The sequence below is a fragment of the Lampris incognitus genome, chromosome 20, assembly GCF_029633865.1.
Source record: "Lampris incognitus isolate fLamInc1 chromosome 20, fLamInc1.hap2, whole genome shotgun sequence".
NCBI classification, from domain to species: Eukaryota; Metazoa; Chordata; class Actinopteri; order Lampriformes; family Lampridae; genus Lampris; species Lampris incognitus.
In genome coordinates, this window is record NC_079230.1 from 1,207,979 (window position 1) to 1,235,044 (window position 27,066).

Sequence of the window (27,066 nt, forward strand, 5' to 3'; positions counted from 1 at the left end):
TTTGATTGGCTGCTGTATTGTATTAGAATGAAAGGTTTTGATTGGCTGCTGCATGGTATTAGAATGAAAGGTTTTGATTGGCTGCTGTAATGTAATAGAATGAAAGGTTTTGATTAGTTGCTGTATGATATTAGAATGGAAGGTTTTGATTGGCTGCTGTATGGTATTAGAATGAAAGGTTTTGATTGGCTGCTGTAATGTAATAGAATGAAAGGTTTTGATTAGTTGCTGTATGGTATTAGAATGAAAGGTTTTGATTGGCTGCTGTATTGTATTAGAATGAAAGGTTTTGATTGGCTGCTGCATGGTATTAGAATGAAAGGTTTTGATTGGCTGCTGTAATGTAATAGAATGAAAGGTTTTGATTAGTTGCTGTATGATATTAGAATGAAAGGTTTTGATTGGTTGCTGTATGGTATTAGAATGAAAGGTTTTGATTGGCTGCTGTATTGTATTAGAATGAAAGGTTTTGATTGGCTGCTGTATGATATTAGAATGAAAGGTTTTGATTGGCTGCTGTAATGTATTAGAATGAAAGGTTTTGATTGGCTGCTGTATGGTATTAGAATGAAAGGCTTGGATTGGCTGCTGTACCTGTAGGAGGGCGTGACAAAGCCTGAAGCAGGAAGTTGGGAGTAGAGACTGTCTTTAGAAACCAACATCAGGTGGGGCAGACGGCCAACTGTTATACAAGACCTGATGTACTACAGACAGACAGACAGACAGACAGACAGACAGACAGACAGGCAGATAGACAGACAGACAGACAGACAGACAGGCAGGCAGATAGAAGGTCAGACAGAGACAGGTTGCTTTGTAACGTCATCAGTAACATGTAATACACAGACAGACATGAATACAGACCAGCAGAGAGGCAGACAGAGAGAGAGAGAGACAGGAAGACAGGTTCCTTACCTTATACTGACTGAGTGGATATTTCTCTAATAGGTATTCATCACAGCCACACACCTAGAGTCAGGTAGAGACAGTCAGGTAGACATGTTCAGTTAGACAGATGACACAGGTACAGGAGGACAGACATAAGACAGACACCTGTGATGGCCATTGCCATGGTAACCACACAGTCAACTCAGCTCATGTTAAAGGTGAGCTGACCTTTACACACACACACACACACACACACACACACACACACAACACATGCACACAACACACACACAAACACGCACACACACCACACCCACATATATGCGCGCACACACACACACACACCACACATGCACTCAGACAGACACGCCAGACACATACACACGCACAACACACACACACACACATGCACACACACACATGCCACATATACACATACACATATAACACACACCACAAATGCACATAGACACACATACACCTCACATGCACACACACACACAAACACACACAACACACACACACAAATACACGTGCCACATACACACACACCCCACACACACACACACATGAACACACATACACACCACATGCGTGCATGCACACATACACACAGACCACATGCGCGCGCACACACACACACACACACACACACACACACACACACACACACACACACACACACACACACACACAGATGGCCGGATGGGTCAGTGATCGTGTGAGATGAAGACAAAATAGAGAAGATCCCTTTATTGTTGGTCTCTACTTCCTGTTGAGCGTTGTGTGTATGAGGTTAGTTTCACCTCAAGGTTAACATGCCCCTCATGTGGCTCATCTGTCTGCTGCAGTGTTCACCACACAGTTAGAGCACAGTAAGTCCATACACGGGCAGGTACGAGGTGATGATGAGAGGTCACATATTAAGTGATGATGAGAGGTCACGTATGAAGTGATGATGAGAGGTGACGTATGAAGCGATGAGGAGAGGTCACGTATGAAGTGATGATGAGAGGTCACGCATGAAGTGATGATGAGAGGTCACGTATGAAGTGATGAGGAGAGGTCACGTATGAACTTACGATGAGAGGTCACGTATGATGTTATGATGAGAGTCACATATGAAGTGATGGTGAGAGGTCAGATATGAAGTGATGATGAGAGGTCACGTATGAAGTGATGATGAGATGTCACGTATGAAGTGGTGATGAGAGGTCACATGTGAAGTGATAATGAGAGGTCATGTATGAAGTGATGATGAGAGGTACCATATAAAGTGATGATGAGAGGTCACATATGACGTGATGATCAGAGGTCATGTATGAAGTGATGATCAGAGGTCACATATGAAGTGATGATGAGAGGTCAGATATGAAATGATGATGAGAGGTCAAGTATGAAGTGATGATGAGAGGTCACATATGAATTGATGATGAGAGATCACATATGAACTGATGATGAGGTCACATCTGAAGTGACTATGAGAGGTCAGATATGAAGTAATGATGAGAGGTCACGTATGAAGTGATGATGAGAGGTCACGTATGAAGTGATGACGAGAGGTCACATATGAAGTTATGACGAGAGGTCACGTATGAAGTGATGACGAGAGGTCACGTATGAAGTGATGATCAGGGGTCACGTATGAAGTGATGATGAGAGGTCACGTATGACGTGATGATGAGAGGTCATATAAGAAGTGATGATGAGAGATAACGTATGAAGTGATGATGAGGTCACATCTGAAGTGACTATGAGAGGTCAGATATGAAGTAATGATGAGAGGTCACGTATGAAGTGATGATGAGAGGTCATGTATGAAGTGATGATGAGAGATCACATAGGAAGTAATGATGAGAGGTCACATATGAAGCGATGATGAGAGGTCAGACATGAAATGATGATGAGAGTCACATATGAATTGATGATGAGAGGTCACATATGAAGTGATGATGAGAGGTCACGTATGAATTGATGATGAGAGATCACATATGAAGTGATGATGAGAGGTCATGTATGAAGTGATGATGAGAGGTCACGTATGAAGTGATGAAGAGTGTTCACGTATGAAGTGATGATGAGAGATCACATATGAAAAGATGATGAGAGGTCAGATATGAAGTGATGATGAGAGATCACATAGGAAGTGATGATGAGAGGTCACATATGAAGTGATGAGAGTCACATATAAAATGATGATGAGAGGTCAGATAAGAAGTGATGATTAGAGGTCACATATGAAGTGATGATGAGAGATCACATATGAAGTGATGATGAGAGTTCATGTATGAAGTGATGATGAGAGGTCACATCTGAAGTGATGAGAGATCACATAGGAAGTGATGATGAGAGGTCAGATATGAAGTGATGATAAGAGGTCACATATGAAGTGATGATGAGAGATCACATATGAAGTGATGATGAGAGGTCATATATGAAGTGATGATGAGAGGTCACATATGAAGTGACTATGAGAGGTCAAATATGAAGTAATGATGAGAGGTCACGTTTGAAGTGATGATGAGAGGTCATGTATGAAGTGATGATGAGAGGTCAGATATGAAGTGATGATGAGAGGTCACGTATGAAGTGATGATGAGAGTTCACATATGAAGTGATGATGAGAGGTCACATATGAAGTGATGATGAGAGGTACCATATGAAGTGATGACGAGAGGTCACATATGAAGTGATCATGAGAGGTCACGTATGAAGTGATGATGAGAGGTATCATATGAAGTGATGATGAGAGGTCACATATGAAGTGATCATGAGAGATCACATATGACGTGATGATGAGAGGTCATGTATGAAGTGATGATGAGAGGTCACATATGAAGTGATGACGAGAGGTCACATATGACGTGATAATGAGAGGTCACGTATGAAGTGATGATGAGAGGTCACATATGAAGTGATGATGAGAGGTCACATATGAAGTGATAATGAGAGGTCACGTATGAAGTGATGATGAGAGGTCACATATGAAGTGATGATCAGAGGTCACATATGAAGTGATGATGAGAGGTCACGTATGAAGTGATGATCAGGGGCCATGTATGAAGTGATGATGAGAGGTCACGTATGAAGTGATGATGAGAGGTCATATATGAAGTGATAATGAGAGATAACGTATGAAGTGATGATGAGGTCACATCTGAAGTGACTATGAGAGGTCACATATGAAGTGATGAGAGTCACATATAAAATGATGATGAGAGGTCAGATATGAAGTGATGATGAGAGATCACATATGAAGTGATGATGAGAGTTCACGTATGAAGTGATGATGAGAGGTCACATCTGAAGTGATGAGAGATCACATAGGAAGTGATGATGAGAGGTCAGATATGAAGTGATGATGAGAGGTCACGAATGAAGTGATGATGAGAGTTCATGTATGAAGTGATGATGAGAGGTCACATCTGAAGTGATGAGAGATCACATAGGAAGTGATGATGAGAGGTCAGATATGAAGTGATGATAAGAGGTCACATATGAAGTGATGATGAGAGATCACATATGAAGTGATGATGAGAAGTCACATATGAAGTGATGATGAGAGGTCACATATGAAGTGACTATGAGAGGTCAAATATGAAGTAATGATGAGAGGTCACGTTTGAAGTGATGATGAGAGGTCATGTATGAAGTGATGATGAGAGGTCAGATATGAAGTGACGATGAGAGGTCACGTATGAAGTGATGATGAGAGTTCACATATGAAGTGATGATGAGAGTTCACATATGAAGTGATGATGAGAGGTCACATATGAAGTGATGATGAGAGGTACCATATGAAGTGATGACGAGAGGTCACATATGAAGTGATCATGAGAGGTCACGTATGAAGTGATGATGAGAGGTATCATATGAAGTGATGATGAGAGGTCACATATGAAGTGATCATGAGAGATCACATATGACGTGATGATGAGAGGTCATGTATGAAGTGATGATGAGAGGTCACATATGAAGTGATGACGAGAGGTCACATCTGAAGTGACTATGAGAGGTCATATATGAAGTGATAATGAGAGGTCACATATGAAGTGATGATGAGAGGTCACATATGAAGTGATAATGAGAGGTCACGTATGAAGTGATGATGAGAGGTCACATATGAAGTGATGATCAGAGGTCACATATGAAGTGATGATGAGAGGTCACGTATGAAATGATGATCAGGGGCCATGTATGAAGTGATGATGAGAGGTCACGTATGAAGTGATGATGAGAGGTCATATATGAAGTGATAATGAGAGATAACGTATGAAGTGATGATGAGGTCACATCTGAAGTGACTATGAGAGGTCACATATGAAGTGATGAGAGTCACATATAAAATGATGATGAGAGGTCAGATATGAAGTGATGATGAGAGGTCACATATGAAGTGATGATGAGAGATCACATATGAAGTGATGATGAGAGTTCACGTATGAAGTGATGATGAGAGGTCACATCTGAAGTGATGAGAGATCACATAGGAAGTGATGATGAGAGGTCAGATATGAAGTGATGATGAGAGGTCACGAATGAAGTGATGATGAGAGATCATGTATGAAGTGATGAAGAGAGATCAGATATTAAGTTATGATGAGAGGTCACGTATGAAGTGATGATGAGATGTCACGTATGAAGTGATGATGAGAGGTCACGTATGAAGTGATAATGAAAGGTCACGAATGAAGTGATGATGAGAGATCATGTATGAAGTGATGAACAGAGGTCAGATATTAAGTTATGATGAGAGGTCACGTATGAAGTGATGATGAGATGTCACGTATGAAGTGATGATGAGAGGTCACATATGAAGTGATAATGAGAGGTCACGAATGAATTGATGATGAGAGGTCAGATATGAAGTGATGATGAGGTCACGTATGAAGTGATGATGAGAGGTCATATATGAAGTGATGATGAGAGGTACCATATGAAGTGATGACGAGAGGTCACATATGAAGTGATAATGAGAAGTCACGTATGAAGTGATGATGAGAGGTATCATATGAAGTGATGATGAGAGGTCACATATGAAGTGATCATGAGAGATCACATATGACGTGATGATGAGAGGTCATGTATGAAGTGATGATGAGAGGTCACATATGAAGTGATGACGAGAGGTCACATATGACGTGATAATGAGAGGTCACGTATGAAGTGATGATGAGAGGTACCATATGAAGTGATGATGAGAGGTCACATATGAAGTGATGATGAGAGGTCACATATGAAGTGATAATGAGAGGTCACGTATGAAGTGATGATGAGAGGTCACATATGAAGTGATGATCAGAGGTCACATATGAAGTGATGATGAGAGGTCACGTATGAAGTGATGATCAGGGGTCACGTATGAAGTGATGATGAGAGGTCACGTATGAAGTGATGATGAGAGGTCATATATGAAGTGATAATGAGAGATAACGTATGAAGTGATGATGAGGTCACATCTGAAGTGACTATGAGAGGTCAGATATGAAGTAATGATGAGAGGTCACGTATGAAGTGATGATGAGAGGTCATGTATGAAGTGATGATGAGAGATCACATAGGAAGTGATGATGAGAGGTCACATATGAAGTGATAATGAGAGATCACATATGAAGTGATGATGAGAGGTCAGATATGAAATGATGATGAGAGGTCACGTATGAATTGATGATGAGAGGTCACATATGAAGTGATGATGAGAGATCACGTATGAATTGATGATGAGAGATCACATATGAAGTGATGATGAGGTCACATCTGAAGTGACTATGAGAGGTCAGATATGAAGTAATGATGAGGTCACGTATGAAGTGATGATGAGAGGTCATGTATGAAGTGATGATGAGAGATCACATAGGAAGTGATGATGAGAGGTCACATATGAAGTGATGAGAGATCACATAGGAAGTGATGATGAGAGGTCAGATATGAAATGATGATGAGAGGTCACATTGTTGGACAGTGATGAGGACGTTGTGATGTGTTTGTATGGCTGTTGTTATGCCACTAGGAATCACCGTATGTTTATTATGACTTTATTGTTCATAAAGACTTATCTGGTCACACACACAAACACACACACACACACACACACACACACACACACACACACACACACACACACACACAGTCATACAGACAGACAGGCATACAAACAGGCAGACACACAGGCATACACACAGGCATACAAACAGGCAGACAGACAGGCATACAGACAGACAGACGGGTACCTTCAGGATATACTGGCCCTGGTATTCTTGCACACAGAGACGTAGTTGTTGAGGGGAGAGGTGCATAGAGCGAGTCTTCTTCCTGATGGACTCTGCTATCAGCTGTTCTGGCAGACTGTCATGATTCACCTACACACACACACACACACACACACACACACACAAAGAAACAGAGAGAGCGAGACAGAGAGAGGGAGAGAGAGAGCAAGACACACACACACAGACAGACAGACAGAGACAGACAGAGAGGGTGAAGACCAGCATGGTCAGTAAGTCAAGACTGACAGAATGTAAATCATCTCAGGACACGCCCCAAGATCAGCTCACCATCAACAACACAGCAAAGTACATTTTTACAACGCCACACACTGTGAAAACTTTCCAGATCTTCCATCATTGTGAAGTAGCAAAAATCTACTTTTAACGAGCTCTTAACATTTTTACAAACACAAAAACAGCATCATCATCATCCCCAGCGTCCTCCATTCTGTTTCTCCTGCTCAGGCACACGGCCATCTTTGCAGTCCCCCGAACGAAATTAAGAAGCTGCATTTGGCCTTGATTTTCCGAGAGTACCTGTAGCCCAGAAGGAACATGGGTTTGGAAAAGACCTCCCCAAACATCCCAAAATCATTTTCCAGCAAAGTAAAAAGTGGCAGCAGTCGACAACATTCCATGAAGCAATGAAAGACAGTTTCACCAGTAGAGCAAAATGGACACTCATGGCTAACTTCAGAATTAATAACAGAGACAAAAGCATTAACAGCCACGACACCATGTAAAACCCTCCACTGCAGGTCTGCAGCTCTTTCAACCAATGGTGGTTTGTACAGCACTCTCCACTCAGGACCAACACTGTCCCTCAGACCTAGGTGAGCCCTCCATGGGGGTGTAAGGTTTACCATGTAATTTGTCCCTGTGCAGAACTTTAACAAACATTTTGTACACGGACCTTCCATTTGGATCCTGAAAAGAAAACACAGAGGGATTCTCACTTTTAAAAGAGGTCCTGTACAGTCCTTACAATCTGGGGAAATGTTCATTGAAGGGAAAACATCCTTCTCATCAGGTCTAACAGAGCCATTATAATACTGGATCAACAGTGTCCGCTCACCACTTGTGATGGGACATCCTTCTGGGCTACATGTTGAAAGCAGGACTTGACCAAAGCACTCTGAGCTGAAACACCCAGCAGGTTGTGTAAATGAGACTTTTTCGCTGTGAGTGCCTCAGTATGGTGTTGGTCCCGTGTGGCCTCAGCCAAGCCCTGGAGTTCCTCTACTTCAGACTCCAGCGCGTTCACTGAAGTCATTAAGTTTTGTGTGACATTCCGAGTGTACTGTTGACACAGTTGTATTATTTGGACTTTTCCAATATCCCACCACTGTTGTACAGACACAAAATCAGATTTTATTTTTTTTTACTTTGGTGGTTTTTCCAAAAACAGACAAAAGCATCCTTGAAGTTTCTATCCTCTAGTAAGACTGTGTTAAATGACAGTAGGCACTATTGGGTTTTAGACATTTTATAAAGACAGAAACCATTACTAGTGAGTGATCAGAAAAACCAACAGGGCTGATGATGCAACTTTTGAACACATTAAACTGATGTTTAAAACAATAGAAACGATCAAGCCTGGCCACAGACATCAAGTTGTCCTTAACATGTGTCCTGGTGTATTGTCTCTGTTTGTTATGAAACCCTCTCCACACATCACACAGTTCATGAGCCTCAATAAGACGAACCAGACTGCGAGAGGCAGCGTGAGGCTCTGCATGGTTCCTGTCCAACCTGCTGTCCTCAGTACAGTTGAAATCTCCACCAATGAATAAATAGTCCTCACTGGTACAATTCTGAATAACCTCATCTGAAACATCCAGGAAGACTAACCTCTCCACTCCCACAACTGGAGCATAGATATTAATAAACACCATTTTTACCTGTTCATACACTGCTCTTACTCTTAACAGACGACCTTTAATAACTTCCTCAGACTCGACAGACTGAGGAATAAAATTCCTGGAAAAAATAATCCCAAGTCCACCACTGTTACGGTTTTGTGACTTAAAAGGTCTCACCAGTCCATTCTGTCCACCAGTCAGCCTCGTTGTCAGTGGTACTGTGTCTCTCTTGTACAAAATACACATCTAACTTTTTAAGTGCACACAGCTTGAAAAGTGAGGCCCTTTTCCCACCATTCCTTGCTCCATTTAAATTTAAGCTGCTTATTCTTATGTATGTCCCCCATAATACTGACAAAAAAGGTGTAAAACAGAAACAAGTGGCCAAAGAAAGAATAAATTGAAAAACTTATTCATCGTTCTCTAAAAAATTTTTTTGACTTTTTGAACTATTTTTTTAAATGGAAAGTTTTTTGTTCAGTGAAAGGTTTCTCCCCCAAACCACCAAGACTTCTTAGAAAAGTCTTCACTGGATCAAGGAAGAGTTGCAAATTAGGGAACACTTTTTCACCTTTTATATTTCTATCTCCCTTAGTATCCTGCAAGAACTTCTTAATACTCACTAGAGAGTATCCAGTCTTTTTTTGAGTCCCTTTCTGCGAGGAAGCTAGAGACTCCACATCACTCTCATCACCTTCACTCTCATCCAACTGCAGACACCTACTCTGATGAGAGACCTTTGTCGCTATACTAGAAGGCTGAGACACCTCATCAGGTTTCCTCTTCTTATCTTTGACATTAGAAGAGTCTTTCTTTATCAACATCTCATGTTCCTCCTCCAGAGAACATTCTGCTTCATTAGTTACAGTCTGTGTGTCCATTACATCACAGGTAATAGTATCTGTGGGACACTTTTCAACAACCTCTACAACAGTATCTAGATGTGTAGGACCATATCAGCAGCACCTGAACCCACAGCCCCCGAACTTGCCAAGCCTGGATCGTCGGCAAATGACCCAGCAGCCCCCGGATTAGCAGAACCTGGATCAGTAGCACCTGATCCAGCAGCCCCTAGATTAGCTGAACCAGGATCAGCAGCACCTGAACTAGTAGACTGAAACTCAGCTTCAGTTTTTTCTTTTTTTCTGCTGCGTTTTTTCCTGCCTTGAACTCGGCGCTACAGTCCCAGTTTGCTCAGGGCTCTGTGCTGCAGTCTCACCCTCATTTGACTCAGCAGTTGGTTTCTCTGGACAGGAACGGATGAGGTGACCCTCCATTCCACAGCCAAAACACTTCATTTTGTCTGAAGATACATACACATTGTCGTCAAAACCATCCACTCTGAACTTCAACATCAAATTGAACTCTGTGTTGTTCCTCAGAACCATAAAGACCTGCTGCCTTCTGAAGGAAACAACATGTTTTAAATGTGGAGGTTCGCAGCTCAGACGACTCACTTTTATAAGTGACATTAATTTTCCATGTCTCGCCAGTTCTCTCCACAACATTTCGTTGCTAATGAACGGAGGGACTTTGGACAAAATGACCTTTTTGATTGACTTAACCAGCGGCACCAACTGAACAAAGGTGACCTGGATTACCACACCTTGCTCCACAACCATGTTAACTTTATCAGTACTGTCCAGAAAAATAACGACTCCAGTATTCATCCTAGATGCAGACTTTACGCTGTCATAACCAACGACTTCACCCATCGCTAAACTGCAATCTTCCACCGAGCAACTGATAGTCGGACAGAGTTTAACTTCATGTCGGCGTGTGAGCTCCTCCAGCCCCATGCCTCCGACTCCTCAAGTCTGCAGGACTCACAGCTGGGCCGCTCGAAATCTCTTTGGACTGAGAGAGAGAGAGAGAGAGAAAGAGCAGTACACAAACATGCACAGACTTACCTTCAGAGTGTATTTCTGTTTGGAATTGGAAGGAGATACAATCACCCATATAGTTACAATCAGCCTCCCTGGAGAGAGAGACAGAAAGACAGACACAAAAAGGTGAAAATAGATTTGTGGCAGTTGAAACTTTCCACTGATTGAGTCTCAATTGCACTTACGACTGAAACTGCTCCGACCAGAGTAGGGAACAATCTTGTACTAGCTATGGACTCTGATTCCACCTCTGTACTTCTACTACTGGACCTCAGTGTAGCCTTTGACACCATTTTATACTATTACACATAATAAGTTGTAATCTTCGTGTGTCTGGCTTAGCTGTCTCTTGGACTGAGTCCTACTTATCCAGAAGAACACAATATGTCTGCTATTATAATCCATCCATCTATCCATTAACCAAACCGCTGCAGCCCTATCCCAGCAGTCATTGGGCGGTAGGCGGGGAGACACCCTGGACAGGCTGCCAGGCCATCACAGGGCCCACACACACACACACACACACACACATTCACACCTAGGGACAATTTAGTGCGGCCGATTCACCTGACCAACGTGTCTTTGGACTGTGGGAGGAAACCGGAGCACCCGGAGGAAACACATGCAGACACGGGGAGAACATGAAAACTCCACACAGAGGATGACCCCCCCCTCCCATGGTTGGACTACCCCAGGGCTTGAACCCAGGACCTTCTTGTTGTGAGGCGACTGCACTAACCACTGCACCACTGTGCCACCTGTTTTGATAATATTACCAATTATCAAAATTCTCTGATACTAAATATGGTGTACCTCAGGGCTCTGTTCTTGGCCGTCTACTTTTCTCTTTGTATTTCACCTCTGGGCCGAATTACATGCAGTCATGGAATAAATTTCCATTGCTATGCAGATGATACTCAGCTGTATGTGCCTATAAGGGCTGATGTACTCAAATGACTAACTTAGAGGTCTGCTTAGCTGCTGTGAAAAATTGGATGCCACTAAATGTCCTGCTTTTAAATTCAGGTAAAACTTGAGATGCTGTTAATTGGCCCTGCTAGACACAGACACCAACTTGATCAAGTAACAATAACAATCGAAAACTGTCATTTCGCAAATTGCGGCAGCCAAAATCTTGGTGTTATGTTTGATCCCAGCCTTTCAGTCACCAATCCTGCCTTTTTTTCACTTACGTAACATAGCTAAAATTCAATCTTTTCTGTCCATGCCTGACACAGAGACTCTAATACATGCATTTGTTTCATGCAGACTTGATTACTGTAATGTTGTCTTTTCAGGTCTGCCACATGCTAGTACTAGAAGTCTTCAGATGGTTCAAAATGCTGCAGGTAGAATCCTAAATAAAGCTAGAAAATTTGACCATTATTACACCAACTCCTGCCTCCCTTCATTGGCTTCCTATCCATGTTAGATCAGACTTCAAGGTGCTTCTGTTGACTTATGAAATCCTAAATGGGTTTGCCCTATCTTACCTGTCTGATCTCCTTAAACCGTACATTCCATCTCAAGCTCACGTCTCGCAAACTACAGGGCTCCTGTGTGTACCCAAAGTTAAAAAGAAGCCAGCTGGTGGCAGGGCCTTTTCCTATCGGGCTCCATTGTTGTGGAATAAACTGCCTGCTGCCATCAGAGTGTGTTGAGTCCTTTAAATCCAAACTAAAAATTCATCTTTTTGTCTTAGCCTACAATTAGTTGTCTTTAAGTTGAGCGCTTCACAACCTGTATTGCATGGCGGATCAGTTTCTGTCTCAATGAATTTACCAACCACTGTTTTGCCCACGAGATTATAGAGTATAGATTACTGACTATTGCAAACTGTTCTCTTCTCTCACATATATTTTCTCTCTCTCTGAATGATGTCTTCTCCTTTCTCTTCTTCCGTGTATGTGAATGATGTGATGTGATATGATGTGAAGCCCCCCCCATGTGCACGTGCAGTCTGTCTTCCTCCCAAGTCTCCATGGTGATGTTGCTCGCCACATGGACACTACTTGGCATCACATTCTTTGTACATCTTATAATTCCATATAATTCTGTTATCCTGTTTCAATGTCGCACCCTTCTTTTTTGCCGATGTGTGACTAATGTCTTTTCTTGTCTCTTCTGCCGTGTGTGTGAATGGTGTGAGGTGAGTCTCCCCTGTGTGCATGTGTAGTCTGTCTTCCTGTCAGGGCTATATGGTGATGGTGGTCATGTGGCTCAGGTCCTGGGCTGTTCTGGTGGCATCTGGACACTGCTTGGCATCCTGCTCATCATATTCTTCATATATTTTATAATTCCATTAAAATTGTGTTATCCTCTTTCAATGTTGCATTGTATAAATTATGTAAACACAACATAATGTCATGTGGTCCATTTTGGGAGAGAGATCCCACCTCTGTTGCTCTCCCGGAGGTTTCTTCCTATTTTTTCTCTTTAAAGTTTTTTAAAAAAAATTTTTATCGAGTTGTTCCTTATCCAATGATTGTATGAGAGGTCTGACACTAAGGAAGGAGAAAAGGACTTGTACTGATTGGCTAAACAGAGGGACCAAGCTGGGAAGGATGTGTAGCAAGTTAGGGTGATCAAGGATCGAGATGGAAATGATGGCAGTGGAATTTTTAACTAAATATTTTTATAAAATCTTGGAAAGTGAGAGGATGCCTGAGGAGTGGAGAAGAAGCATACTGGTACCAATTTTCAAGAACAAGGGTGATGTGCAGAACTGTAGCAACTACAGAGGTATAAAGTTGATCAGCCACAGCATGAAGACATGGGAAAGAGTAATAGAAGCTAGGTTAAGAGGAGGAGAGGTGATGATCAGCAGCAGCAGTATGGGTTCATGCCATGAAAGAGCACCACAGATGTGATGTTTGCTTTGAGAATGTTGATGGAGAAGTATAGAGAAGGACAGAAGGAGTTGCATTGTGTCTTTGTAGATTTAGAGAAAGCACACGACAGGGTGCCGAGAGAGGAGGTGTGGTATTGTATGAGGAAGTCGGGAGTTGCAGAGGAGTATGTAGGAGTGGTGCAGGATATGTATGAGGGAGGTGTGACAGTGGTGAGGTGTGTGGTTGGAATGACAGATGGGTTCAAGGTGGAGGTGGGATTACATCAAGGATCGGCTCTGAGCCATTTCTTATTTGCAGTGGTGATGGACAGGTTGACGGACGAGATCAGGCAGGAGTCTCCGTGGACTGATTGTGGATGACATTGTGATCTGTAGTGAGAGTAGGGTGCAGGTGGAGGAGAGCCTGGAGAGGTGGAGGTATGCACTGGAGAGAAGAGGAATGAAAGTCAGTAGACGCAAGATGGAATACCTATGCGTGAATGAGAGGGAGGACAGTGGAATGGTGAGGATGCAAGGAGTGGAGGTGATGAAGGCATTTGAGTTTAAATACTTGGGGTCAACTGTCCAAAGTAACGGGGGTTGCAGAAGAGAGGCGAAGAAGGGAGTGCAGGCAGGGTGGAGTGGGTGGAGAAGAGTGTCAGGAGTGATGTGTGACAGAAGGGTACCAGCAAGAGTTAAAGGGAAGGTTTACAAGATGGTAGTGAGACCAGCTATGTTGTATGGTTTGGAGACAGTGGCACTGATGAAACGACAGGAGGTGGAGCTGGAGGTGGCAGAGGTGAAGATGATAAGATTTTCACTGGGAGTGATGAAGAAGGACAGGATTAGGAAGGAGTATATTAGAGGGACAGCTCAAGTTGGACAGTTTGGAGACAAAGCAAGAGAGGCAAGATTGAGATGGTTTGGACATGTGTGGAGGAGAGATGCTGGGTATACTGGGAGAAGGATGCTGAATATGGAGCTGCCAGGGAAGAGGAGAAGAGGAAGGCCAAAGAGGAGGTTTATGGAGGTGGTGAGGGAGGACATGCAGGTGGCTGGTGTGACAGAGGAAGATGCAGAGGACAGGAAGAGGTGGAAACGGATGATCCACTGTGGCGCCCCCTAATGGGAGCAGCCAAAAGTAGAAGTAGTAGTAGCCGCAGTAGTACTAATAGTAGTAGTAGCAGTAGCAGTAGTAGTAGCAGCAGTAGTAGCAGTAGTAATAGTTCCTTATCCGATGTGAGGGCCTAAGGACAGGATGTTGTATTGCTGTAAACCACCGAGGCAGATTTGTAACTTGTGATATTGGGCTATACAAATAAACCTGACTTGACTTGACTTATCAGAAGAGAAGTAATCAGCTGTGTAACTAGCAGTAATTAACTATGTAATGACAGAAATACTGTAATGAGCTCCATAGTAGGACTGGTAATATATCAGAGTGGCTGAAAAATGTTCAAACATGAATATTTGAAAATGTAGCCGATCAACTTCAAATGTAAACATGGAAAGTACAGAGACTGTTCTGATAAAAGACTAAGGTAGTACTGAGGTGGTAATCATTAACCAGTACTACTGCAATATTTTTTGTGAACGACAGACAGACAGATCGATAGACAGACAGACAGACACAGACATAGATAGACAGACAGACAGACAGACAGACAGACAGACAGACAGACAGACAGACAGACAGACAGATAGATAGATAGATAGATAGATAGAAAGTGACCTTTGTCTAGTTTAGAGTAGATATGGGGGGGAAGTTCAGGAGTAGACTCTACGTTGGGGGGGTAAACATAGCGTGCCTGGCTGTGGGCTCCACCCCCTTCCCTCTCCTCCATGGCTTCTCTGCACACGCTCAGTATGGCCCGCCGGAAATCCTGCACCTCTGTGTCTTTAAGCAGCTCAAATTCACACACAGGCATCCCGATAGCAAAACCTGGTAGACCGGCAGAGAGACACACTGATCTGTCAGCGCTTGAAGATGTTTATTGTAAGAGTGTGTGTGTGTGTGCGTGTGTGTGTGTGCTGACCTATCTCTCTGTTCAGGATCTTCTCTTCTCTGTTCCCCAGTGGTTCGATGACCTTCAGGATTGGGTGAAACAGTCTGAGGTCACACAGGCGTCTGGTCTCATCATAAAACTCCTCCCTCTCTGCTTCCTGGGTCACACCCACAAAGATGTAACATGACTCCTCCTAGCCAATCACAGAGCAGGACAGAGTGGTCAGTGGATAAAAGCTGTCTAATCAGAAAGCGCTGTTGACTGAAAACCTGAGAGGACTGTGATGCTGGATGTAACCATGGTGACACTTAAGAACCCTCAACTTAACCAAACGACCTTAATAACTCTACTAACACCTAACTAGCTAATGTACCTTACCCATCTCTACCTTAACCAGCGTTTCTCAAAAGTGTGTGGCACCCCCCCAGGGGGGCACAGAGGCATGACGTGGGGGGGGGGAGTAGTGCGGAACTACTGTTTTGACGTCAGAGTCTCCCTCACGGCAGAACAATCAGCAAGACGTGCTTCATGAGACAGAGAGTGTGTAGGTTGACAGGACGGAGAGATGTTTGACAGGGAGAAAAGAAAGACAGGCGATGCTTCCGAGACAAACAAGACAAAGTGCTTCGCTGACGGTCATCAACCAAAAACCAAGTTAAGACAATATGAGGAAGCCTGCCTTGCTCTTGGGTTCACAGTGAATGTGGTGGAAGGTGAGGAGAGAGCAGTGTGTATTTTATGTGTGAAAACTCTGGCAGCTGGTAGTATGAGAGCAAACACATGAAGAAGACACTTAGAGACATTACACCCCAGTCACGTCAATAAGACACTCGAGTTCTTCCAGAGAAGACTTGGTGCAGACCGTCAGCAGGAACACGGCTTTGTAGAAGCTGCATCAGCCAACAACAAAGCACTGATGGCACCACACAAAGTCACACACACACAACTGCCCACGGCAAGAAACCACACACAACAGCAGAGCAGCTCGTACTTCCTACGGCTTTAGATATGGTGTCAACTAGGTTTGATGAGACAAGCGCCGTAAAATTGAAGGCTGTCCCTCTGTCCAATGATACAGCTGCAAGACGTATATGTGACGTTTCAAATGACCTTGAAGAACAAGCCACTGACAAACTGAAAGACAAATGTTTCACTTTACAAGTGGACGAGGCAACCGACAGCAATAAAGACTGCTTGTTTATTGCTTGTGTTGGCTTTATCACATCAGAGTCACTGTGTGAGGATTTGCTTTTGTGCAAGTACGTCCCAGTAGAGCGACAGCTAATGAGCTTTTCAGGCTTCTGGACTGCTACCTGACACAACATGGGCTGAACTGGGAGAAGAAGTGTGTGGGCATTTGCACGGATGGCGCACAGACCATGGCAGGGAAAACGAAGGGATTGCAGCCACTAATCTAGAGGGTCTCGCCAAATGTGCAATGGACGCACTGTGTCATACACAGAGGAGCGCTAGCATCAAGACAGATTAGCCTTGACCTAAACCAGGTTTTGATCCATGCTGTTAGCGTGGTCAGTTTCATCAGAACAAGACCCCTGAGACTGTGGCTGTTCTCTGCACTTTGTGAGGAGGTGGGAGCTGAACATTCAGCTGTGGTGTTTCACAGTGAGGCTAGGTGGCTCTCACAAGGTGAAGTGTTTCCGCGAGTCTTTCAGCTCAGAGAGGAAATTTCTGGTGGAGGAGCGTATGCATGAAGTTGCAAGCAAGTTTAGTGATGAACAATTTCTGATGAAACTGGCCTGTCTCAGCGATATATTTGGAAAGCTGAATGAATTAAATCTTCAGCTTCAAGGCAGAGACAAGCACCTCCCTCACCTGGCAGACAAGATCAGTGCATTCACTCGAAAGCTTGAGATGTGGGGCAGGCGATTTGATCAAAGAAATACTGTTTTGTTTTTTTTGGAGAATCTGAGTGAATTTGTTGAAGCCAGTGATCTGGAGCCACCACAGTGATTTCATGTCTTAAGGAGCACATCTCTTCCCTGAGAGGATTCTTTCAAAAAGACTTCCCAAACAACAGTGCTCAGTATGACTGGGTGACAGATCCATTCAATGCAGCAGCACCTGCTGATTCAGCTCTGCTGAAGAGGACCAGTTCATGGACATGACATCTGACTCCACCCTGAGGCTGAGCTTTACAGCTCAGACACTGAGGGAATTATGGCTTGGTGTGGAGAGGGAGTATTCACTCATAGGACAGAGGGCTGTGGGCATTCTGCTTCCCTTCGCCACATCTTGTCTCTGTGAGATGGGCTTTTCTGCTGTTGCCTCACTTAAAACAAAGTACAGATCTAGAGTGGCGGTATCAAGCCTGCAACCCCGTTTTGAAAAGATGTGCAGTGCAAAACAGGCCCATTGCAGCCACTAATGCAGTGATAAGACTTGAGCTCTCACAAATTGACTTGCTCATCGTTTTCCCCAAATACCTGTATTTGTTCTTTCTTTTTTGTTGCACCGATTAAACATTGTTATGTTTGTGTTTTGTGGACTAGGAGAAAGCTTACGACCGTGTATCTCAGGGCACTCTGTGGGATGGACTGCGGGAGTATGGGGTACCGGGGCAGTTGCTACAAGCCATGCAGTCCTTGTATAACCAAAATGAGAGCTGTGTCCGCATTCTCGGCACAAAGTCAAACACGTTTTCGGTGGGTGTCGGACTCCGCCAAGGTAGTCCTTTGTCTCCGATTCTGTTTGTGATATTCATTGACAGGATCTCAAGGCGCAGCCAAGGTGAGGAGTGTGTCTGTTTTGGGAACCTCAGAATTGCATCTCTGCTCTTTGCAGATGATGTGGTTTTGTTGGCTTCATCTGAATGCGACCTCCAGCGCACACTGGGGCGGTTTGCAGCTGAGTGTGAAATTCGCTGGGATGAGAGTCAGCACCTTCAAGTCTGAGGCCATGGTTCTCCACCGGGAAATGGTGGCTTACTCCCTCTGGGTTGGGGATAAGTTGTTGCCTCAAGTGAAGGAGTTCAAGTGTCTTGGGGTCTTGTTCATGAGTGAGGGTAGGATGGAGCAGAAGATTGACAGGCGGATTGGTGCAGCATCAGCAGTAATTTGGACGTTGTACCGGACCGTTGTGATGAAGAGGGAGCTGAGCCGGAAGGTAAAGCTCTCAATTTACCAGTCAATCTTCGTTCCAACCCTCACCTATGGTCATGAGCTTTGGCGAATGACCAAAAGGGTGAGATTGCGGATATAAACGGCTGAAATGAGTTCCCTCCATAGGGTGTCTGGGCTCAGCCTTAGAGACAGGGTGAGGAGCTTGGACATCCGGAGGGAGCTCGGAGTAGAGCCGCTGCTCCTTCGCGTCGAAAGGATCCAGTTGAGGTGGTTCGGACAACTGATTAGGATACCTCCTGGGCGCCTTTCTTTGGAGGTTTACCGGGCATGGCCAACTGGGAGGAAGCCCCGGGGTAGATCCAGAACTTGCTGGAGGGACTACATATCCAATCTGGCCTGCCTTGGGATCCCCCAGGAGGAGCTGGACGGCATTGCTGGGGAGAGGGACATCTGAACTGCCCTACTTAGCTTGCTGCCACTGCGACCCGACCCCGGAAAAGCATCTGAAGATGAATGAATTAATGAATGAACGAATTAATGAATGAACTTTGTTATTGTTCTAGCAAAGCGATTTTTGAATTTTATTTCGTTTTTCTCTGTTTTTGAAAAAGCACACAGACTGATGGAGCAATCTAGTGAAACATGTCACAAAAAGAGGTTTGATAAAGTTCAAGTTGAACTTGCGTTTGGTATCTGCACAACAGAAATTACTGAAAGAAAGGTGAAAGGCGTGTTCGTGATCTTGACGTTATTTAAAGTTAAACTTGGCCCATTTTGTCACCATTTTGTTGGGGCGGGGGGCATGAACATTTTTCTTCCTCCAAAGCGGGGCATGATAGAAAAAGTTTGAGAACCACTGCTTTATGTCAGCTCAGCAACCAGACTGCACAAGCACACCAAATGGCACAAAACCAAAGACAACAAACAAGTTTCCACAGTTGTTGTAGAGTTCAGCAGTCACTCACGCAACTTTAACAAATTCAATACAGTACAGCCACAATATTATCAGTGCACCACTTCCAGTTCAATAAGAAGAATGTGCACACCAACCCTGCACAATTCTTCAACTCCAGAGCTGAAGTTCCACCTGACTTGAGAGACTCGTGGCAGCCTTCTCTTGCAAAATCCATCCAGCAATTTAGTTCGTTAGAGAGAACGTGTACAAAATGCAGACAATCCAACCAGATTAACAAAAAACACGAAGTAGATCGGCGACAAGATCCTCACTAGCTGTGAATGCGGCGGCCATTGCGATTAGTTTGCTCACAACCCGCCAAAGGCTCGAGCTCAAAGTTGATGACGAGACTGGGTCTAGCACCGACACATCGCAGGGCCCTGGGGCATTCTGTCACTACACATCAACATTTGATTGGCTGATGATACAGTTAGGGCTGTCACGTTCATGACATTTTAGATGACGATTAATTGTCATACAATAATCGCAATTAACGATTTAATTGTCTTTATTTTTGCCCCCCTCCCACCCACCCACCCACCCACCCCACCCCACCCCACCCCACCCCACCTCACCCCACCCCACCCCACCTCACCCCACCTCACCTCACCTTTCTTTTTTTCTCATTCTGAACCGCTTATCCTGCTCTCAGGGTCGCAGGGCATGCTGGAGCCTATCCCAGCAGTCATTGGGCGGCAGGCAGGAAGACACCCTGGACAGGCTGCCAGACCATCACAGGGCCGATATACACATACACACTCGCGCACGCACACATTCGTACCTAGGGACAATTTAGGACGGCCGATTCACCTGACCAACATGTCTTTGGACTGTGGGAGGAAACCGGAGCACCTGGAGAAAACCCGCAGACATGGGGAAACATGCAAATTCCACACAGAGGACGACTCAGGATGACCCCCATGGTTGAACTACCCCGGGGCTCGAACCCAGGACCTTCTTGCTGTGAGGCAACCGTGCCACCCAATGCGCTACCATACCGCCCACTAACCCTAATCCACTCCCCAATTGTACTTGGCCAATTCTAGTATTGTGACGTGATCAGGTAATGGACTTCTCAGCCAACCTTTCAGAGTTAACCCACAAGCTTTTTATGGCCGTGAGGCAAGCCAGTCATCATAACAGACACAAGTCAGTATTGGTCTCAGCTTATCTTCTCTTCTCGGCCACAGAAGTGACCTTTTCTATCTGCCTCCTCTTTACCCTCATGGTGGGAAATAGCGTGTTGTCTAATACAACTTCTCTCATAACGTCCCCATTACCTTCCACCACATCCCCGCTCTCTGTAACACATGTGCCCGTTTTTAACATGTTCAATAGCCCACAACATAACCAAAACGTTAACGCTGTTCCGTTGCATCATGGGTAATATACAAATGAACCCCCTGACTTCGAGCAGGAACACTCCAGTAGAATTCGCCACACTATTTTCTGAGCCGAGATTGCAGCGGGACAAGTTGAACACACAACTACAAATGCTATTTCGTGGGGACTTCACTTTCCTTTCCGTGACACACGTCACAGAACTGGTGGCAAATTGGTACAAATGTGGCGTAAATACGGCAGTGGCACTTCTATAAACGAAAGAAAACAGAGAAAGGTTCACCACCCCGCCATGTAAATGCTCTGCTGCACCTGCGCCAACATAGCACATTTAGCAGCCGTTTCACTTCACAGAGAAAGTAACATTAATTCTATTTACACATCTGCCAAACGTTACAAAACAGCAAACCCGAAACAGTCATCAAACGATAGCAAGCTGGGCTCAGCAGACGACTGTGAGCTGTCCAGTCCGCAACCCTCTGCAGACCGGCGGCGGAACCGGCGGCGGAACCGGCTGACCACAGCACCGGCGGTGCTTGGCTTTGCAACGGTCTCCATGACGTTAACGTCAGCAGATGCTCGTCGAGACGCAGCCGTCCAACACCGCTACCGCTGCCGCCGCCGCCGCACAAGCGTCTCACGATAAACAGTTTGTTGGCGCTAATTCAGGGGCGCGCAACAAGATTACGTCATTAAAAGAGCGCCAGTCAAACAACAAACGGTGGAAAACGAGATGGAAATAGTGATGAAATATGACATTTCTGTTAGTTTCATCCAGCTGTTTTCACACAAACGAATGGGAACGATTCTGACCGTTATGCAAAATGATCGCGGTCAGGCGATTATGTAATAATTGTGACAGCCCTAGATACAGTGACTCAGAGTTGTAATTTATAGGTTTGAGCTTCAACAAAACACTAGCACGACTACTAGTGCTGGTCCAAGCAGCTGTGATGCGCTTAGATGGCAGGAAATCCCTGCTCAGCCCAGGAGAAAACATGTCGTTGAGTTCAGACACATTACAGGCACACTCCAAGTTGACATTTTCACAAGCCCGGCTTGTCAAAATGGCGTCCTGACAAACCTAAACGGAGGATCATGCCTAAGCCTATTGGCACTGGGGCGCATGGCAATATCAAGGTGGTGCGTACGAAGCTGGTAAGTGTTTTTGCCACCAGACTGGCACCAGAGCTTGCAGCAGTGACGCTGTCTATGTGTCTTAAAGAAAAGCTGGGCCGTGATGGGATCTGTGGACGCGTTGACGCTGCACCCAACACATTCAGCTCATTTGAAGTGTGTGCTAAATGCAATGAAGTCGCCGAGAAGTACAACCCGGAAATCCGGCCGGAAGGCTCTGTTGTCAGGCGATACCATGAGCCAGGCAAGGCTGTGGTGACAGGGTCTAGCGCTGGTGCTACTGGGCCGGATAGGGCAGCACCAGCCGCACCTAAACTCTCAAAATGCGGCTTGTATCATACAACACATGCGGCCTGCGTGTAGGACAAAGCGTTGCGGATGAGTCAGGACGTCTGGTGGTGGACACACTGCTGGACAAGGGTGACGTTCTGTGCGTACGAGAGACCTGAATCAGGACGTCTGGTGGTGGAAACACTGCTGGACGAGGGTGACGTTCTGTGCGTACGAGAGAGCTGAATCAGGACGTCTGGTGGTGGACACACTGCTGGATGAGGGTGACCTGAATCAGGACTTCTGGTGGTGGACACACTGCTGGATGAGGGTGAGGTTCTGTGCGTACGAGAGACCTGAATCAGGACGTCTGGTGGTGGACACACTGCTGGACAAGGGTGACGTTCTGTGCGTACGAGAGACCTGAATCAGGACGTCTAGTGGTCGACACACTGCTGGACGAGGGTGACCTCAATCAGGATGTCTGGTGGCGGACACACTGCTGGACGAGGGTGACGTTCTGTGCGTACGAGAGACCTGAATCAGGACGTCTGGTGGTGGAAACACTGCTGGACGAGGGTGACGTTCTGTGCGTACGAGAGACCTGAATCAGGACGTCTGGTGGTGGACACACTGCTGGACGAGGGTGACGTTCTGTGCGTACGAGAGAGCTGAATCAGGACGTCTGGTGGTGGACACACTGCTGGATGAGGGTGACCTGAATCAGGACTTCTGGTGGTGGACACACTGCTGGATGAGGGTGAGGTTCTGTGCGTACGAGAGACCTGAATCAGGACGTCTGGTGGTGGAAACACTGCTGGACGAGGGTGACGTTCTGTGCGTACGAGAGAGCTGAATCAGGACGTCTGGTGGTGGACACACTGCTGGATGAGGGTGACCTGAATCAGGACTTCAGGTGGTGGACACACTGCTGGATGAGGGTGAGGTTCTGTGCGTACGAGAGACCTGAATCAGGACGTCTGGTGGTGGACACACTGCTGGACAAGGGTGACGTTCTGTGCGTACGAGAGACCTGAATCAGGACGTCTAGTGGTCGACACACTGCTGGACGAGGGTGACCTCAATCAGGATGTCTGGTGGTGGACACACTGCTGGACGAGGGTGACGTTCTGTGCGTACGAGAGACCTGAATCAGGACGTCTGGTGGTGGAAACACTGCTGGACGAGGGTGACGTTCTGTGCGTACGAGAGACCTGAATCAGGACGTCTGGTGGTGGACACACTGCTGGACGAGGGTGACGTTCTGTGCATACGAGAGACCTGAATCAGGACGTCTGGTGGTGGACACACTGCTGGACGAGGGTGACCTGAATCAGGACTTCTGGTGGTGGACACACTGCTGGATGAGGGTGACGTTCTGTGCGTACGAGAGACCTGAATCAGGACGTCTGGTGGTGGACACACTGCTGGACAAGGGTGACGTTCTGTGCGTACGAGAGACCTGAATCAGGACGTCTAGTGGTCGACACACTGCTGGACGAGGGTGACCTCAATCAGGATGTCTGGTGGTGGAAACACTGCTGGACGAGGGTGACGTTCTGTGCGTACGAGAGAGCTGAATCAGGACGTCTGGTGGTGGACACACTGCTGGACGAGGGTGACGTTCTGTGCGTACGAGAGAGCTGAATCAGGACGTCTAGTGGTCGACACACTGCTGGACGAGGGTGACCTCAATCAGGATGTCTGGTGGTGGACACACTGCTGGACGAGGGTGACGTTCTGTGCGTACGAGAGACCTGAATCAGGACGTCTGGTGGTGGACACACTGCTGGACGAGGGTGACGTTCTGTGCGTACGAGAGACCTGAATCAGGACGTCTGGTGGTGGACACACTGCTGGACGAGGGTGACCTGAATCAGGACTTCTGGTGGTGGACACACTGCTGGATGAGGGTGACGTTCTGTGCGTACGAGAGACCTGAATCAGGACGTCTGGTGGTGGACACACTGCTGGACAAGGGTGACGTTCTGTGCGTACGAGAGACCTGAATCAGGACGTCTAGTGGTCGACACACTGCTGGACGAGGGTGACCTCAATCAGGATGTCTGGTGGTGGACACACTGCTGGACGAGAGTGACGTTCTGTGCGTACGAGAGACCTGAATCAGGACGTCTGGTGGTGGAAACACTGCTGGACGAGGGTGACGTTCTGTGCGTACGAGAGACCTGAATCAGGACGTCTGGTGGTGGACACACTGCTGGACGAGGGTGACGTTCTGTGCGTATGAGAGACCTGAATCAGGACATCTGGTGGTGGACACACTGCTGGACGACGGTGACCTGAATCAGGACTTCTGGTGGTGGACACACTGCTGGATGAGGGTGACGTTCTGTGCGTACGAGAGACCTGAATCAGGATGTCTGGTGGTGGAAACACTGCTGGACGAGGGTGACGTTCTGTGCGTACGAGAGACCTCAATCAGGACGTCTGGTGGTGGAAACACTGCTGGACGAGGGTGACGTTCTGTGCGTACGAGAGACCTCAATCAGGACGTCTGGTGGTGGAAACACTGCTGGACGAGGGTGACCTGAATCAGGACTTCTGGTGGTGGACACACTGCTGGACGAGGGTGACGTTCTGTGCGTACGAGAGACCTGAATCAGGACTTCTGGTGGTGGAAACACTGCTGGACGAGGGTGACGTTCTGTGCGTATGAGAGACCTGAATCAGGACGTCTGGTGGTCGACACACTGCTGGACGAGGGTGACCTGAATCAGGACTTCTGGTGGTGGACACACTGCTGGACGAGGGTGACGTTCTGTGCGTACGAGAGACCTGAATCAGGACGTCTGGTGGTGGACACTGTTGTGTGTAAGTCACAACAGTGTGACTGTAGTCTAGGACACGGCAGCTTTAAGTTTTACTACAGCCGGTTTACGGCAGTCGGTTTACGGCAGTAACACAAGACGTGGTTGATACTATACTGTACGTGTATATAACGTTTCCTGTGGCAGCAATAAACACAGTTTGATTCAAAGTCGTGGTCCGATTTTTGCTGGACACAACATTGGCGACGAAGATGGAGTTTTCCCTCACGCCTCTGTCTTCCTTCCTCGCTCTACCCGGCGAACCACCGGTTCCTTGGACTCACTGGCATGAATCGTTCGAGACATTCATCGCGGCTGCGGGTTTGGTGGACGCGGAAGACTCACGGCAGACAGCCCTGCTGATACACAGCTTGGGCAGCGAGGGCCAGCGGATCTTTAGGACGCTCGGATCCACTCCTACATACGCGGCTTGTGTTGCTAAGCTCGCTGGACATGTTGCCGCTCCACAGAGCGTCATACTCTGGCGGATTGTTTTCCGTCAGCGCCAGCAGCGCGCGGGTGAGTCAGTACATCACTACATAGCTGACTTGAGGGGTCTGGCTAGCCTCTGTAAATTCGGGGCTCTGGAAGATGAACTAATAAGGGGCCAGCTGGTAGAACACATCAATAACTATAAAGTCAGAGAGAAACTGCTCATGTCCCCTGATGATTTGACTCTGTCGAAGGCAGTGGAAATAGCATTCCAGGTGGAGTCTGCAGCTGGATTAGCATCTCAATTAGCATGTTCCCCACTATCCATGCTGGCAACACAGACTGTACAGCCCGCCTCGACTCCACCCGAACCCGAGGTGAGCAACGCAGAGGTGAATTTTGCTGGGCGCCAGAGAGCGCCAACACACATGGCATGTAGTAATTGCGGCTCTTCAAATCACCCCACCCGTAGCCCTACCTGCCCGGCCAAAGGACAGACATGTTCACGTTGCGGCAAGTTAAACCACTTTGCGAGGGTTTGTCGTTCCAACCCTGCTGCTTCCCCTCAAACGCAAAGTGTTTCCCGCCCACCGGCGCCAACTACCATCCATTCAGTAAGCTCCCAGGCCCGGCCCTTCAAGTGGTGCACTGTGGAATTGGACGGGGTGTGTTTGCCGCTCCTGCGAGACACAGGGGCTTCAAAGTTGTTACTGAACGTGTCCACAGTCCGACGGCTTTTCCCCCTGCGGCACATCAGGACTGATGCAGAGGACCTGTACAGCTATGCCAATTCCAAGATTGGTATGGTGGGCACCGTAGACTTTTCAATTCGGTATGGGACCAAAGCCCTCACCTCATTCACTTCCCAGGTGTCCCATCATGGAGCTAACCTTATGGGTCTGGAGTTGTTCTGTCACTTAGGGTTCTCTCTCATGGACAATGCTGGCTGTACCATCCTGGCTGTGGGCCTGTCATGGCAGCAGCACTGGCCTTCTCTGTTCAGCGGCCTGGGCTGCCTTACTGCTTTTAACCACCAGCCCCTCCTGAATCCTGAGGTGCGCGCAGTCATCCAGCCTCTGCGCCGCCTACCTCTTGCCCTGCGGGACGACGTAACTGCTGAACTGGGGAAGCTGCTAGACGCAGGCATAATCGAGCGCATGGATGCATCGCCCTGGATCTCCAACCTGGTGGTGGCAAAGAAAAAGTCCGGAGGGCTGCGTCCATGCATCGATCTCAGGTTGGTGAACAAGGCGGTGATTCCGGATAAGTACCCACTACTGAC

The 27,066-nt window shown here is 46.4% G+C and overlaps 1 protein-coding gene across 2 annotated transcripts in view; it reads right to left on the reverse strand.

The window, feature by feature from the left end:
* zgc:158659 (uncharacterized protein LOC791141 homolog) overlaps positions 1-27,066 on the reverse strand; it is a 249,431-nt gene that overhangs the window by 173,159 nt on the left and 49,206 nt on the right. For both annotated transcript variants that reach the window (XM_056300257.1, XM_056300256.1), the window contains exons 4-9: positions 15,772-15,934; positions 15,468-15,677; positions 10,930-10,997; positions 7,119-7,247; positions 916-969; positions 595-704 (exon numbers count right to left, since the gene is read on the reverse strand). In XM_056300257.1, coding sequence (XP_056156232.1) covers positions 595-704; positions 916-969; positions 7,119-7,247; positions 10,930-10,997; positions 15,468-15,677; positions 15,772-15,934 — 734 coding nt within the window. The remainder of the gene's footprint in view (positions 1-594; positions 705-915; positions 970-7,118; positions 7,248-10,929; positions 10,998-15,467; positions 15,678-15,771; positions 15,935-27,066) is intronic.